At 39.6% G+C, this 17,884-nt stretch overlaps 1 protein-coding gene across 6 annotated transcripts in view; it reads left to right on the forward strand.

Moving 5' to 3' along the window:
- TENM1 (teneurin transmembrane protein 1) overlaps positions 1-17,884 on the forward strand; it is a 511,156-nt gene that overhangs the window by 400,678 nt on the left and 92,594 nt on the right. For 5 of the 6 annotated variants that reach the window (XM_027687147.1, XM_027687148.1, XM_027687146.1 and 2 more), the window contains 3 exons: positions 11,271-11,456; positions 12,561-12,584; positions 14,899-15,045. In XM_027687147.1, coding sequence (XP_027542948.1) covers positions 11,271-11,456; positions 12,561-12,584; positions 14,899-15,045 — 357 coding nt within the window. The remainder of the gene's footprint in view (positions 1-11,270; positions 11,457-12,560; positions 12,585-14,898; positions 15,046-17,884) is intronic. The other variant, XM_027687150.1, reaches the window with a different exon arrangement.

Below are 17,884 nucleotides of genomic sequence, written 5' to 3' on the forward strand. Positions count from 1 at the left end.
TTATTGATAAAAGTCAAACCCATGGGAACTTTCCCTATGTACTGAATTTTTAAGCTTTTTGGTTGTGTGGATTGTTGCAAGGGTAATATATGTAGGCATGTAAGGATTTCCTGGTCTCTGCCCTCTTTAAGGATATTTGCTTAAATGTTTTGGCTCAAGTAACATGTTTTAAATAAAATTAAATTAATAGTCATTTCAGTGGCTATAGAGCAAAAACTCCTTGTGTATTGTAGCTGCAGTGTACATTTGAGCGTGTTGGTCTTCAGTCCAGGAAGCCTTGGCTATTTTATAAATACAGTATCTATGAGCTTGTGATCCAAAATCACTTTCTGATGGAGTGCAGAAAGCTGATTGTTCACGTAGCATTTGATTGTTGAGCTCCTGCTCCAGTCCCCCATGTGCTTCTTACAAAAAAGCCTTGAAGAAGGGTGGCCAGCCTGGCAGTGCCTCTGCCATGTCTGCAGAGTCGGTACCACAGAGGCTCCACAGAAAAAATGCAAGTCATGAGCTGCACCTTTGCTTTAGCAGCAGCAAGGCAGAGCAGCAGCTGCCAGATGCGTGCTGCTATTTCTGTTTGTGTTGCTGACACAGAGGAAGTTATGGTTTATTTACTGGGAGCTGCTTTGTCTCCCTCTGCACTCATCTGCACAGGCTCAGCAATGGACACAGGGATGTTTGCTCCTTGTCTGTTCACAGGCAGCGCTGTGGAACTTGTGCTAATTGAGACTGCACTCCCTGTTTTTGTGCAAGAGCTTGTTATGCCTCACAGCTGAGTTTGTCCAAGAACTGTTTATTTGTGCTAAAAAGGGAGGAAGGAAGGCCAGCTTCTTCATCTGCTTTTGCTTTTGCTTGTGAACCTGAGATTTTACTTAGAAGCTGATAATGACTTTTGATTTCTCACAGTAGTCTTTCCTGTAATACAAATTGGTTGTTGGGAACACAGAGTCCCTAAGGCTTATTTTAGTTGATCTGCTGTTTCATAGAATCATAGAATGGCTTGGGTTTGAAGGGACCTTAGAGATCATCTAGTTCCAATTCATTCCCCTGCTGTGGACACGGACACGTTCCACGAGACCAGGTTGCTCTGAGCCCCATCCAACCCGGCCTTGGACCTTTCCAGGGATGGGGCAGCCACAGCTTCTCTGGGCAACCTGTACCAGTGCCTCACCACCCTCACAGGGAAGAATGTCTTCATAATATCTAGTCTAAACCTACTCTCTTTCAGTTTGAAGCCTTTCCCCTTTGTCCTATCAGTACATGCCCTTGTCCAAAGTCCCTCTTCATCTTTCTTCCCTTCAGGTACTAGAGGGCCAGAATTTGGTCACCCTGAAGCCTTCTCTTCTTCAGGCTGAACAGGTTTCCATCTCTGCGTGTAGTCTGGCTTTTCAGTGGAAAAAAAAATATAAAAATAGAAGTACATTCTTTTAAAAGCATCCAGCCCTGGTGTATAGATGTAGATTCTGCAGGTCACTATCCCCTTTCCCTCCGAGTGCCAGTTCTGTGTCCGATTTGGGCATCTTTGCACTTGTGTGCTGCTATTGTTTTTACACAGGTGAATCTGAATAGGTATTTGTGTCATATGTTGAGAAAAAGTGCCAATGCCCACCTTTTCAGCATTTTGTGCTCTTTGGAAATAGGATAACTAAAATGCATCTTCATTATTGAAGTCAGCAGGCACATCTAACATTCAGAGTACAGACCTGGGGGAGGTAAGCACTTACCAGCACAATTTTTGTGAGTGGGCCCATATCCAAAGGTCATCCTGTAATCCAATGAATTAAATAAATCTTTACCTCTTTACTGAAAATTACTAATCAAACTTAGTAATTAAATAATTGTGGAAAACTATGCTCTGAGCAGAACCCGAGTCAGTGTTAACAATAGTTAGTTCTGTATATCACAAAAGATTTAGTGCTTATATAAAGACACATCCTGATCCCCTCAGGCAACCTGGTGAACTTTTGCTGAAAATAGGTGTCTCAAAATCTTTGTTTCCTTTTGATGCTGTATTAGTTCAGGCTGTACCTGTGACACGGCTTTATTAAGTGTACCTACTGAGCCATCTCTTAGCCTCTTTCCTGCTTCCCTACAAAGCCATTTGGTTGTTCTCCATGTTTCTCATTGTTATCACAGGCCTCATGCCTTCCCCAATTCCATGTGGTCTGTCACTTACTCAACAGGCTTCCCATTTTTCCTCCACAACTCTCTTTTCAGTCCAAGCAACTGTGGATTGCATTTTCCCCTCTGTGAGTGAGCACAAAGGCATTGCTTTCATCTCACTCATTACTGCTCACATCAGATTGTTCTGGACTGCTTTCATACCAGTCTCCTGATCAAATAAAATATCAAACAAGGCAGATGTTGCACAGCATTTCCTTTTGTGGTTCTCAGGGTGTTGCGTGGGATTTCAGAGCTTGTTAGTCAGAGTATAAATCTCCAGTGACGACTGAAATCTCACTGCTTTGCAACAACTACAACTTGAAATCAAATAATGGAGACAAATTATAAAACAGGACCAAATTTGACAAGGAAACTCCATATTTACTTGGGCAATGGTATTTAAAAAATGTCCTGGTCAGAATACTGTGTGGTTCTTCTCACCCTTGTGTCAGTCTAATCTTCCTTGCTATTAGGTTACACTTCTGCTCATTTATTTTAAACATTGCCACACTGGCTTTGTCCAACCTGCCAACCTGTATCATCTCTAAGAAAGAGACAGTTTCTGCAGCTGAAGTCTCTTGTGTGGCAAGCCCAGCATAATTGTATTCTGCTTTACACCAGTGCTATGGCTGGGTAAACAGGGATATTCCCTGTGGCAAATGAGGAATCCTTTTCAGTGGTATCAATTTTCAGAGCTTTGGATGCCTGAAATGAAATATGTGTTAGTATGTTTACCATTACCAGTCCAGCTTCTTTAGGCCGTATTGATTAAATTTTTGTACAGTAAAAATACCATTTTGAACCACAGTGAAATCAATATAGGGTGAGTTTTTCTATATATACAAATTGGATTTGTATCAGGGAGAAAATCTTCATCAGATGAAAAATAAAGCTGGGTGAAAAAAGATCTAAGAAGGGGAAAAAGTTTCTCTGTCATTTCCCCAGCCTCTGTTGTATTTGCCCTTTAGACCTTTCTGTTTGTCCACTGATTACTTTTGTACACAAATAAATTTTCAAGCAAATTGAGGCTTCCAGTTTGGAAAAGATACTTTTAAATAGATGTAGCATTACCAGACACTACCTTAGAGGGCTTTTTTAAAATGCAATTGCATTCATATATTTTGTGATACACAATAGTGCTAATGGCAACCTTCCTACTAGACGGCAGAAGAGTTATTTATGGAGTATCTAATGCATCAGAAATATGTTCAGTGAGGTGATGGTAGGATTATTTCCAGAAAGCAATTAAAACCACGACTATATGGATGATGAAGTGTTCTGAGTAACAAACAGTGAGGATATGGCATTTTAGTTCCAGTGGTTTTATTTTATATGTTGTGGCCTGTGGTAAGAAGATAAGAAAGGTAGTTAGATATCTGTGAAGCAACAAATGAGAAAGGTTTTCTACATAGAGCTTACAGTAGGAAGGTTTAAAATTAAATAATGTTTGGCAAATGGGGAAGTTTTGGAGAAGTTGTGCGGTAACTGTGTCTGAATTGTCCCAAATAATAGCCAGGGCTGTGTGAAGTTTATATTTCCCCATTTATATTCTGAAGATATTGACTGTTCAGTAGTACTTTTCTGCAATTCTTGTCTCCCTGAGGAAGATCCAACCTCTTGAAGTGCCTCGTTGCCTCCCAGTAGAACAGCTCCTGGGATAATGCAGGGCAAAACATGAGGAGTACCAGGACCAGTCCTTTGCTCAGTTGGAGTGATTTCAGCTGTACTGGTTTTCAAATGCCAGTGAGACCACCCAGAAGCTTATTTGCTGGAATCACTAATTCATTTTATAGCAAAACCAATGAAGAGAAAATAGAAGTGGGTTACCAGTCACGTAATCATGAGGGAAAGGGGGTACTTAAGACGAATTTGAGTAGCAGAAGACATCAAGAAGACACAAGAAAAGAATGATATTTAAGGGAGCTAAGGAATGGCCATGTGTGGACATTGTGTAATGCATGGAAAACTGTAAATAGCTGGAATATGTTATGAGCCTCTCTAACATCGTTCAGAGCCAGAAATGAGGGCAAATACAGTTTAGAATAGGACTTGTTTTCTCTTTAGGTATTTTTCCAAAGTAATTCCTCTTTGGCTAAACATAGCTTTATATGCTACAGTCTTGCTTTGTGACAGTGTCAGAAAGGATAAATATCAATAGCTGAATAAATTTAAGCATTCTAGTCTGATAACAGACTGTAACAGAAAAGTATTTGAGACACAAATGTTTCAATTCGGGTGAGGTGAATCTCACTCTTTGTGTCTTCTGTTGGGATGGGCCACCATGTCCTACTTTGGGCAAGAGCAGAATCTTTGGAAATGACTGTGGAAATTATTTTGGAGGTATATATGAGAATAAATTCAATGCAGTAGTTTTGCAGAAAGAGTTGCTTCGAATTTATTCACCCAGCTATAACACATTGTTGTTGGGGCATTGTGAGGTGTCCTCTAATATATTTCAGTGTCAGATGTTAGTGTGCAGTGCATGAAGAGAAGGATAAGGAGTATTGCAGAAAGAGAAATTTAGATTGAGAGAATATTTGTCTGTGAAGAGAGTCTGCTAGTGGTATGGATTGCCTCGTCCTGTCAGAGGTTCTCTGTTGCTGGGAGCTTGTAAGGGATGCCAGGTATGATTTAATTTCAAACAAGAATAGATGATCCTGTGAAGTCCTTTGCAGCTCTAGTCTCTACAAATTTATGTTAAAATAGGTCAGTCATTTGGTGATGATCTATGATATTGATTTATTTTTGATTGTACTAAATTTCACATAAAGTTCTATGGCATGCTCCTGCCGTGTGTTCCTTGGTGGCGTGAAGAATAGGGAAGAGGTGGGGAATGCACCACTGCTGCCTCTGGAGCCTGATTTCTCTTTGCAAAAGAGAACACGTTCACAAAACCTGGCAGCTGACAGAGAAAGACTTCAGCATTAATGTTTTGAAGACACTTCCACGTCCCTTTAATTTCCATCTCAGGCTTGAAGAGCAGGTGCCACTGAATACTGGCATAACCCATGTAATACTGCTGTGTTGCCTCTAAAAAAACTGCCCCAAGCTTGAAGAAACCTTAAATATCACCCAGTTCCAAACCCCCACTTCCCCCCACCATGGGCAGGGACACCTTCCATGAGACCAGGATGCTCCAAGCTCCACCCAACCTGACCTTGGACACTTCCAGGGGTGCTTTATTGACATAGCTGTGTTTAGCTAAGAATGTAAAAAATTGCACACCTAACTAACATACTGTGACACTGTTGGAGAAGCCAACATTAGATGCAGTTATAGCATCCAGATTGCCAAAGAAGTTTATGTAAGTTGGGAAAATAATATAAGCTGTACCATAAAAAAAAATCTCTTCTAGAACAGATATGTAAAACTTGATGTCTGCATTAAGCCTCTACAGTGCACTCTTAGATAACCTTCTCTAAGGGGAACAAATTTCCATTAGGTTTTACAGAAAAAAAATAGCTCAAGTGCTTTTGAAACTCTAAAACTTTAAATTTTTCAAATTTTTTTGTGGTGTAAAAAATTATATTAATAAAGTCAGTTGCTGAAAATGAAAGCTAGAACAGAGTTGTCTCCAGGACACAGCAGGAAGGTAATTTGAAAAAGCTCAGGAACATTGTTGAAATTATCATGCAAGCTTATTAAATGCAATGTATATTTAAATTGAAAAAACTTTCTTTATTAGGTCTAGATAGGTGACTTTTTTGCTGCCTCTAGCAGTTAAGCTTATTGGGTGAAAGTCAGGGTAGATTAATTTCTAATCTTTATGGAAAACCACTTATTAAAAAATGGATAGCAAAATTATTAATATGATACTCAAAGTTTAGACTGTAGAATAAGACTCACCACTGAAGAAAAGTATAATGAATGTTTCATAGTATTTGGCCACTTTTGTTTACATATAGTTTTGTATTCTTAGCATGATTTTCTAAGAGTTATTTCTGAAACATGTTGAATTAACATTAAAATCTTTCCTTATCATTACAAATTATAAAATATTTAGCTTTAATTTCCCTTTTCATATCACATAAGTAGGAACTTATTATAAAACACATTTGAAAGAACTCATTGTTGACTTAGGTAATTAAAATGAAGAGTGTGGAGTGAATTTTTAATGCTTTTTAGATTAGCTCAGGAATGATCAATTATTTGTCTCCTTCTCAGATTATGTACAAATAATGCCTCACAGCTCACATTTACCTTCTAAGAAATTAGCGAGCATTCAGAATTAAGGACATGTCGGTAAAAATTCCAGACTGATTTGAATATTTTTTAAGTCTCTTATTCATTAATTGGTGTAAGTCCAAGGACTCTGAATTTTAGATTTGATGAAAACTGTGTTTGATGAAAGTCTGAGAGAAGCTGGGGTCGGCTGAGGCCAGCTCCCGGCACTCTGCCAGCACGGGGCTTGCAGTGACTCTGCATGGCTGAGCTTGTTTCAGAAAGAAAATTAACTTTCCAGCCCTACATTTAGAGAACCTTGGTTTGATTTCAAAGTGTACAGGTACAAAAACTGATGCAGGGCCATGGATTACTGTGAGTTAGGGTGACTGTTGGTTTGGTGGGAGCCATGAAAATTCACAGCTACTGAAGAGCTGGTCTCCTAGCCACAGACCAGCCTGCAACCCACCTCGCTCCACAAGGTCTGCCTAGAGCTCAGGCTGGCAAGCTGAGCAGGTGTATATCCCACAAAGCCATGACATGGGAGAGAAGAGATAGATTTTTGTAAGCCTTTTTGTAACACCAGCACAGTTGAGGAACTTCAGGAATTGGGAGTGTGGCACTGTATGTTGTGAGAATGATTGACAATTAATGGAACAGAATAACTAAAGGTTTGTGATATAATATCCCTAAGTTGACTAATCCAAAGTGTACCTGTCACCTGCCTCCCTTGTTACCTTACATAAGTCACCTTCCCCTCGCTCTTGTCCTTTGCAGTCAGATGATGGCACAGCTTGTGGCTCCTCAGCACAACAGTCCCGGTCTAGGCTGTGATCTGCATCTCCTCCCTTGCCTTGCCTGTGTTGCTTCTTTGATCCCTCCTTGGGCTGATTTAGCTCAGCAAGCTGTCAGCTATTAACCCAGGAAAATAAACTGAATAATTATGTGACAGTTTCATGATCTGAACCAGCTCAACAGTTTCAGATGCTGAGCTCCAGACAGGGATCACAGAGCCGGGAGATGGATGGAGAGGAGAAGGAGTGGAATAGTTGTTTCAATCAGAGGAGACATCTTTGGCTGTCTTGGCTGCTGCACTGACCCACAGCTCAAAGCCCTTTCCCTTCTGTGCTGGTCCTGCTGCATTTTGGGGTGCTGTAGCACCAATTGGTTTGGAAGGAGGAAGATGCTCCAGTGAGCTGAACAGTTGCATCTTATCTGACTTGCTGTCCAACTTCACCGCTGTCTGAATTTTTACCACATCAGCTTTACCTGAGGCTATTTGCCTAGTTAAAGTTACTGTGTAATTTTACACTGCAATTGATCCTTGACCACTCAGTATCTCAGTTTGGCTGGTCTGCTGGAGAAACCCCATCCCTCAATACAAACACAAATGCTAATGTGGCTCCCTGCTCTGCTGATATTTCTGGCCTTGTTTATCTACAGGAGCTAAGAAACAGTTTTGCATTTAAAAACAGGACAACCTGAACTAATAACTCTTTTTTTGATCTTCGTTGTTTGAATTAGCTGTGGATTAAAGCTGCATGTTCTACCACAGCATTAATAGGATGACGTTAGGCTTGATTTCCCTTTCTTTGCATGAGAAGTCTGTGGAGAATCTTGGATTTGCGTGGTAGAAGAATTCATTATCATGGTAAACAGCATTTCTGAAGCCTTGTATGAAATCACCAAAAAGAATGTAAGTCTCAAGGTTGGCCTCAGTGATGATAAAGTCTGAGTTGGCTGAGCTACAGGGCAAGAAGGGGAGCTGAGGAAAGTGTCTGATCCAGACTAAGAAACCAGGTTTCATTTCATCTGGCGCTCACAAAATTGGGTTTGAATTGCATTAAAGAACACTTAGCTTCAATATTTTGGGGAAAAAATGCATTACTAGAAGGAAAGACAAAAGCTAGGTAAAGTCATTTCAGTATTCCTGTGCTGGAACAGGTCTGACTCACAGTTACTGTGCCCAGACTTGCTGTCAGAAATGAGGTGTGAAAACTGAATACCTCAGTGCAGAACAACTAACCTAACATTTCCTGTCACACAAAGCCAGTTTGGGGTCCAGGACTTGTGTTGCTGTGTTGTCTTTCCAAGATAGATGGATAGATGCAGCCACCATATTCCAATAGGTAGAAAAATAAAGTAAAATTTGTTTATCTGTGTACAATCTTATGTGGGAAAATAAAACAAAAAAAAGGAGCTTTATGAGTGAAGACTGTGTACAGGCTGACCTAGGATATTTTTTACGAGAGAGAAAATCCTGTATCTCCACTTCATTAAAAATTCGGAGCTTAAATAATGTTTAAATATTTTATTCCTTGTGTGAAACATGGGGAAAACACTGGAAAACTTTAAAACATTTTAAGGTCTGTTTAACTTTGTGGTTTTAAAAGGGGAACATGTGCAAGATCTATCTATGTCCCTATGGTAGGGATGTGCCTACACAGCCTTCAGCTCCATGCTGTTATTTCTTCTGTTTGTTTGCACGATGAGTTTGTCATGATTAGATTCTGTGGGGTAGACAGACGGGTGAGGCAGCCATCCATGCCATGTGTGGGAATGTGTTCAAGGTTTTCCACAGCTGGTTCTTAGGTCTTTTTACAGACAGGGAAGTGGTAGGAGCTGCTAGAGCTGCTGACAGGGTCACAGGCTCTATGTGTTGTTTTGTTTCTCCACTTCAGCCATTGCTACTTCTGTATAACGATGCCTACAATCGTCACTGAACTTTTGGGATCAATTGAATGAAACCAGCCCCACAATTACAAAAATCCATACAGTAGGCACTCAATCCAGGAGGGTAAAAAAACCCATCAGCTCCACTTAGCTCGACATATTGTAAACTACAGAATATTTCTTAATATCCTCTTAACAATCTTTGCCACTTAAAGTAAAATATCAAAAGCAATAATTATAATGAACTAGAGGGAGATCAGGAGAGATCAAAGGCATCCCTCTAGCAGCCTAAATCCTTGAAGTAGCAGGTAATTTGTTAGATTTAATTCTCAGGAGTTAGCCCATGCCCCAAGCTGTAAAGATATGTTAAAATAATATCGGTGGTCCTCTGCCAGCCTGGCCTGGAGATGATTATTTTGTGATCTGGTGGGATCAGTTTACTTCTTGATCACAGGAGCAAGTATTTGGACAACTTTAGTACCAATGGAATAACAGAGCAAGTTCCTCCATCGTCCTCTGAGACATCTCCAAGGTTTCCAATGAGCAAACAAGTAACAAAACAAAAAAGCTAAGACAAATTATGCATCAAAGGAGAAAGAAATCCTTCCCAGTACCAGCAGACAGGCAGTCCAAGGCGTGAAGCATTAGATTAATACATGATCAGCAGGCAGCAATCAGGGCTTTCTAAGAGATAAGGCCCCAGCCTCAGCACAGTTTTTTATTTGAATATAACAGAGCAGTCTCTTTCCTTGTCTTACGTATTCTTTTACAGGATAGAATCATATCATCAGATAATTATTTTTCTCTCATACTCCAGTATAACACAAGTCCCTGTCTGAATAGTAAATTTAATTATTTTTATGTAGCTGATTTTGACTTCCCAAGGACAGTACTTCACAGTTGCTTTTATTGAGTTTTGTCTGAGGTTCTTTACCATGCCTTCTGCTTCTACTTCTGATTTTGAGTTCGACCATGCTCTTGCAGTTTGTCACTCACTGATCCTTTTGATTGCACCCTGTGCCATCAACCTGGCTATTAATGAAAATAAGGGCTAAACTCCTAACTCAGGACAGAGCCCAGCCCACCTGCGATGTCACTGTGCTGTTCCATTTCTGTGCTGCTTGTTTCTTTGTCTTAAAATGATTGGAATTTATAAGATTTCAATTTAAACTTTAAAAACTTTTCTTGGTATATAAGTGACAGCATTTGTCACTACAAATTCTTTTAAGAATGTTTATATACAATAGTTCCAAGATCTAAACAATCATTGTTTAAGATCTGTCAAGGGAAAAATCTTGCCACAACTAAATATGTAGCACTGACATTTGAAATCAGAGCAGACACGAATATTTGGCTTACACTTGAAGTGCTATCAGCTCCTTTCCAAGAGGAAGAGGGAGGAGACATTTCTGTAGTAGGTTAATTGCAGGATAACAAGCAAATTCTGTCTCTTTACTCTAATTATTCTAAATAAATTCAAACTACAAGGAACCTTTCTATAATGAAGCCATTCTTTTCACAGAACGACTTTAGTCTAAGTGAAAGTAGAATTGCAATTGGCATATGGTGATGTATTGAAACAATTCAGGACTTCCATACCACTTCACAATCAGGGCTGTTCTACAGTACCCAGGTAGAGAAATTCTTTTGAGGGCAATGGTGGAGGTACTCCTGTCTTGAAACAGCTTTCCTGGTTTCTTAGCAGTTGACTCACATAAGTCAGGGAGGAAAAGTTGGAATCCTTGAAAAGCATTTTAGAACTAGGGAGATCCAAGTCATGTAATATTGTATGCTGCCATCAGAGAGGGGTGCTTGCCTTACCTCTTGCTCTCTGTTACCTTCCTGGTGGCTCTCTGTACTGTAAGTGAAGGCCACTTTGTCATCACTACAAACATCTGAACATCTCAAAAAGTGATTTGCTTGTATGTATTTTATGTGCCACTTTATCCTTTACTTCGGTTTCAGAATTGAGTCTCAGCAGAAATCAGTCAAAAGATATGGACTTTTTCGTGTCATTGTTTGTCTGCTTTAGACCTATTACTCTACTGTTTGCAAAAACAGCATTTGCAGTCCCTACTCCAAACAAATAAATAGTCTGGGAAGTAACTGCTAAAGAAGGAGGCAGCCAGATTGCATAAGGTCTGTCCTGGGTGATGAAATCCCATATTTGATCCAATAGATGAGTGATACTAGTACAGAAGGGACTTAGTCTTGATGCAAAGTCTATTTGCACTATGACACTGATGTTTCACGTGGTGTGGTTTTGTTCTCTGCAGAGCTGTGTACCCTGGACTGTGGCAGTCACGGTGTCTGTTCCAGGGGGATATGCCAGTGTGAAGAGGGCTGGGTGGGACCAACCTGTGAAGAACGGACCTGCCACTCTCACTGTGCTGAGCACGGGCAGTGCAAGGACGGGAAGTGCGAGTGCAGCCCTGGATGGGAAGGGGACCACTGCACCATTGGTAAGGGGGTTTGGTACCCCAAGAAATAAAATACATATCCTACTCAGTTCTACACAGATCTGCCATAGCACACAGATCTGCCATAGCCATCATTCTGTTTGAAATCTATTTGGAAAAACAGAGACCCAGAGTCCAGCCGGGTGTAAAAAGGTGCCTCTGCACCCTGCTTGTCCCACAGAATAGCAGCTTGGCACAGCTTTCTGTATAGAGGAAATAATAGAGATTAATTAAGTTTTCTAAAAAACCCACACAAAGGAAAGATAAATGTCCTAACATGTTCATGTATGAACTTTGAAGTCAGAAGGGAAAAGTGTTTAAGAAATAGAAGGTGTGAGGGGACGAAGCTATTATTTGCCTTAAGTAATTCTTGCATCAAATCTCTTGCCTTTCTGTCTGAGAATTTACATATTCTACTTACTACTAACGGTGTTTTTTCTAGAGCTGACTTCTAACAATATTCCTAATAAGGTAAAGCTTTCATATCTTTTTAGAAGTTATTGGTCTACTACATAAATGCAATAGTTATATTTTAAATGAAAAACAACAGGTTTTTGAAAGTCTAATAGTGTTTCTCCCTAAAATGTCCCAAAGCAAGATTATTCATAAGTGTTTTAATTGTTTATAATAGTGCAGTGTCTACTTTTCAGAGATAAGCAATGTAAGCTCTCGTGTTTTGTTTCTTGGAAAATCTAGAATGTTTATCTTGATTGTTTTAAGATAATTGCCTGGCTCTAGAATTTATTTAATCAGATTTGATAAGTCAAGAATTAGGTTTGAGAAGAAGGAACAGCCTAATTTTCTAAAGATTGTTTACAGCAAGTCCACAGAAGGACTGATATACTTAAAAAGATAAATAGATTTACTCTTCACATTGTAGGCAGTGCCAGGTGTATCCCCAGCCCCTCTGCATGCTTGTCATCAAATGGAGAACGATCACAAAATCAATGTATTTTGGTCACAGCAGCAGGAATAGATCTGCCTGCAGGAAGAGGGAGACATTTTACATCTATCCCACGGGTGACAAGCCATAAGCAAATGGTGTCTGTATTTTCATTTGGGTACAGAAGTTCAATCCATCTCAGTTTTGTTCTTTTCTTTTTTAAGCTCACTACTTAGATGCTGTTCAAGGTAAGTTTTTCATATCAGCATTGCAAAAAAAATAATGAAAATATACAAAAGTATTGGAGCATTTTGTGTTATCCCTTTTGAGCTTCTGTACTGCTAAGTTCCCAGAATAGATAACACATTTGTTTATGGAGATATATATAGAGATATATATATACACACACACATAAAGACAGAGATTAACAGCAGAAAATGCAGTTTTTAGCAAATAATGTGCTCAACTCATTTGCAAAATTGTAGCAATGTAAGCATGTTTTACGTGGCCATCTGATGTGCTGTGTTAGGCAAATCCATTTTTTGTTCTTGCTTACCATCCCAAAGTAATGCCAAAGCTGAGGACTTGCTCAAAAAGCTTGTGTTGATACTGTCTCCCATTAGAACAAAAATTTCTTTTTTTTTTGGTCATCGATGCTTGAAGTAAGTTTCTCTTGATAGAGAAGTAGTCTTTTTTTAGACTGTCTGTGCCAGATGTGATCTATTTCTCTTCAAAACATTTGATACAAGAGTTAAATTTTCTGTTGTTTTGTCTCTGGTGCTGTTCATTTGATTCCCATGCCTTGCCACTGGTCCTGCTTATTCATGTCAGCACAAGTCCCATCCCTGAGTCTGACAGCAGTTCCTCAGCCTGAGCCACACTGTGCAGAGCTCCTTCCAAAAAAGCTGGTAGCTGAAATATAAAACTAATCATTATTTCAGAAAGACCTGGCTGCTTATCTTGTGTTTCTTATTTTATTTCTTCAGAATTAGATAATAATAAAAGCAGGTAGGCGTTCATTTGATTATATGCTTAGAGGATAACCACACACAGCAGCAAAATATAATCATGGCCAAGAAATTAATTAACTCAGCAGGACAGAGATTCAAAGTGAAAAAACATCCTCATTACCCAGAAGAGTAATGCCCTTTCACCCAACTTCCCAAAAGAGGCAAATAATTGGCTTTTGTAGTATATTTGGTGGTTGCCAACTTCATGCTGTTTGAGAGTAACATCTTCCAGAATTCCAGCGTGAGAAAATGGTCCTGTCCATCTCCAGCCCTTCTGAGAAAGAAGGTCAGACTCTCCAATCCCCCTGTTTGCACATGTGATTGATAAACTGTGATGAGGGTGAGAAAGAGAGAGATTATGTATCTCGTGTAAAGTGGCCAGGATACGTGCTGTCTGTGGGGCTGTAAGTCACACCCTGACAGACCAGGCTCGGATTGGCTCCTCCAAAGTCCATTTGGAGCATCTTGGGGCACTCAAACACAATTGCAGACTGAGGCTTCTTTCTTCCTCAAAAAAAAATTCTCTCAGATAACACTTGCGTGTTGACGTTCAGTATCATGTGCAGAAGGGCTTTCAGATCCTGTATGTCCATGCTGGCAAAAAGGAGCCCTCTCAGAAGTGATGCCACTTGCTCTGTCAAGCTTATTGCCAAGCTTTATCCATTGTCCTTTGGCTCCATGTGTGACATGGAGAGGATCTGACAAATGTCTGAGCTGGCACTACCCTATGTGAGCAGATGGACATGAGCGTACACATCCAAAAGATCGTTTCCTCTCTCACTCTTATAGGCAAGAAATCTAGCTGTGAATGTCCAAATCACTATTGATTCAAAGCTTGCAAGTATATAATCCAGAGGATGCTACAGCCCCTGTGTCAGTTTTGATCTAGGATCAACACCACTAAAGGCCACGTGGTGCTGATTCTAAAAAGCCATTTTAGAATCAGCTATAATGGAAGAAAGTGAAATGGGACATTGGAAGGCAGTGCTCCCTCAATTGCCTTCTGTGGAAAGAGTTGTGTTGTAGCATAAATCAAATTGGCTTTTTCTCAGTCAGATGAGTATTTATGAACAGAATAAAAAGGTCACCTCCACTCCCTGCAATGTGTAGGATTATGTCCACAAATGCCAGTTTGTCATTTAGACGATATTGCCCATGTGTATCTTTGATATAAATCTTGATTATGTATATGATTTCCTTTGTGAACTACAGCTTATTTTTCAATAAGCGGCGAAAGAGATGGACACAGCAGACTTTGTAACTTTATAACTTATAACTTTACTCACTTCTTTTGCTGCGCACAAAATATTACACACTAAAAAAATCCTCATTCCTCACTGAGAAATTACTTTTGGGCAAGCAAAGGGAAAGACCAGGTTGGGGATTTTTCCATCTTTGGCCAAAAATTTAAATGGCTTGCAAGGCAGCTGTGATCATTTGAAGGCAGCAAGTATAATACTAGAAGTAGGAATGTTAATGAGTAATTTCAACTGTAAAATAGGAGAAGAAAATTCCTTCATGAAGGCTTCTTTTTTTACATTTTCTTTTTTAGATGGTTGCCCAGGTCTCTGTTATGGAAATGGGAGATGCACTCTTGATCAGAATGGATGGCACTGTGTTTGTCAAGTGGGCTGGAGTGGCTCAGGATGTAACATTGTCATGGAAATGGTGTGTGGAGATAACCTGGACAATGATGGAGGTATGATACATAATTCATGTGTCTCTGTTTATTTGTCACGTCCTTGACTGCCATTTGAATCTATGGTTTTGATGTATGTTTTCTTTTTTATCACAAAATGTCGATGTTTGTCTATGTGCTCAAGACAGTTATTCCACTGACTTCATCTGAAGCAGCACAGTGAGGGAACAGATCCTTGTGCTAGATGCTACTCAAGGCAGAAAGTATCTGTATGCCATATCTACCATCCCAGTACTTGATTTTTTCTTATAAAAAGTAAAACAAAACAAAAGTGTAACAAGTAATTTCTTCCATCTTCTTTCCACTCTTCCTCATAACTCTGTCATCTCTTTCAGAGAAGACAGCCAACAGATATCCAAAACAAAAAAACCCTCTCTCTCATTCAGATAGTGAATTCAAGGCCATGTTGGACAGGCTTTGAGAAACTGGGTCTAGTGGAAGGTGTCCCTGCCCATGACAGGAGGTTGGAACAAGATGATCTTTAAGGTGCCTTCCAATACAAACCATTCTATGATTCTATGATCTGCCCCAAGCACAGTTACATTTTTTTCCTTAGATTGTACATGAGATGCACTGAAATATATATTACCTAATTGTGTCACACTTAGACCATATCCATGTCCTGGGTGAGATCTCATGCTCAACTGTAGGGCCAAATCTTGGTCTAATGATTGTCTGGTTTTTTTCTAGGTCATTGATAAATTAAGCTTGATGTAGGTCCAAGAACTGAGGTCACTGTGGGACCTCAATAGAAACATTCTGACTCAGTGATGATTCCACATTTACAGATATATTTTGGGACCTTCTGATTTTGTATCCTGTGGCCTCTAAGACCCTGCTGTCCTTTGGCAAAGGTTTCCTTATTTCTGAACCCCATTCAAAATTGCCTTATTCCTCTCTTATCCTTCCTTTTCCACCTTATTTCCAAGAGGTCCAACAATCGTCTCTCTGCCCAGTGTCTCTGCTCTCCTACACTGGTCTGCATCCCTTTCACACAAGGTCCCACAGCTGGCATCGCTGCCCCCCTGTGCTTTCCCATCTGTCAGTGCCCTCCCCTGCTGGCCAAGCCACTGACTCACTCTTAAATCTGTCCACTAAAACCCTGTTTAGCCTGTAATGTATGTAAAGCATTTTCTGATACACTCTGTGAACTGGCTCTGTATAAACTGCCCTGTATTGTGATTTTGGGTGCTTTATATTCTGCAATAACGGTGAGTTATTGGAAGAGTTGGCAGTTTTAACTCTAAATCTCCTTGAATTTGTCAGTTTAAGGCAGACACTTAACATCATTTCACTGCAGGTTTTAAAAGCAATTTTCTTTTTCCTTTTTAATGGCAACATAACATGGACTAGGACAGCTCTGTTGACATTACAATTAGAGATAAGTGCAGAGAGAAATATTTAATTAATCTGACTACTACAGATGGGCTAAATGTAATTAAGTTTCCTTCACAATCAATTTTGTATAAGAAAAGAAAATTATATCTACATATTATAACCACTTCTCTTTATATATATGAAGTTCACAGGACTTGATTTGGCATAGGTATAAATTAGAAAAATTCCCCTAAAGTCATTGAAGTTATACCAGTGTTAGATTAATATGAAATCAAAAGTGGATTCCTAGTGTTTTAGGATTTGCATACCAACACAGCAGTAAAAACAGAAATTAGGAAGGAGACATGACATTACCTGTTAAGTCCTGTTTGCTGGAGGTTGAGCCTTAGACTGTGAGAATATTATGGTGACCTAATGAGTTTCCATTCATCAAGCTCCATAACTGGATTAGGTTCATAAGGATATAGAAGCTATTAGCATTTCTGCCTGCAGTTGTGGTGAGTGAAGAGCAAGCACTCAGTTGAGTTACAGAAACACAGCCGACAGGTAGTAACTTCCTAAGCCATTAAGATGTGATCATACTCAGTCAGTGATACAAAGCCCAAGAGATCATGCTCTAGACATAACTTAGTGCCTTTGTATATTCCAAATCACAGAATTCTCACCTAGAAAAATCTTAATCCTTCCACTTGTGTTTAAATCAAACATTTATATCACAGTCCTCAGGAGTCCTATTGTGTTTCAAGTTTGTTAGGAGGAAGTTACCCCCAAAGAACAAAGCTGTAGTAAATGTGAACAATTATTATGTCAAACAAACTCTAATTTTAGGACTTAGGCAGAGGCATAATTTTGTGTAGTTTTCAGTTGATTTATTATATGGTACTTTCAGGGACTGAAAAACTGAAATTTAAATTAAATTAAATTGACGTTTAAAACTACATTCAAATACATGGTAGAAAAGAACTAGGTTAGTCTCAACTGTAAGGATTGAATAATGTCATTTATTTGGCATGAGGAAGTGTTAGTGTTGTTCTTTGGCCTGTATTAAGAGCACAAAAGCTTTGGGAGGGGGGAAGCCTATAATTCATTTTTTAAGGAACGACATATTAGTATAAAGAAAAGCCACAAGTATATTCACAGGCATCCTGGTCCTGCAGCCACTGAAGCACCGAGTTCCCATCAGTGCAGTTCCTTGTGGTGGTGAGATAAAACACGTGTGGAACTATTCTCCTGAGCAGGGAGAGCACAATTTCTTTTAGAGCCCCATTAGGATTCGCTGCACTTGTACCCTGGCTGTACCAAAACTGCCTTTCCCATTCCAGCTCATAACTCTCTGTTAGCTCTTCCCTCCTCACAGACTTAAGGGCATGTTTACCTGTTCAAATATCACTACAAATATCATTGGAAAGGTCTTAGCATTATAACAGATGCACGACAGCATGGTTTGCACTTGCTCTCGTGGAGTGCATCTGCAGTCTGTTAGCAGTGTGATGTCCATTAG

Source organism: Neopelma chrysocephalum, unplaced genomic scaffold (genome assembly GCF_003984885.1).
Source record: "Neopelma chrysocephalum unplaced genomic scaffold, ASM398488v2 Primary Assembly neopelma1_73b, whole genome shotgun sequence".
Lineage (NCBI taxonomy): Eukaryota > Metazoa > Chordata > Aves > Passeriformes > Pipridae > Neopelma > Neopelma chrysocephalum.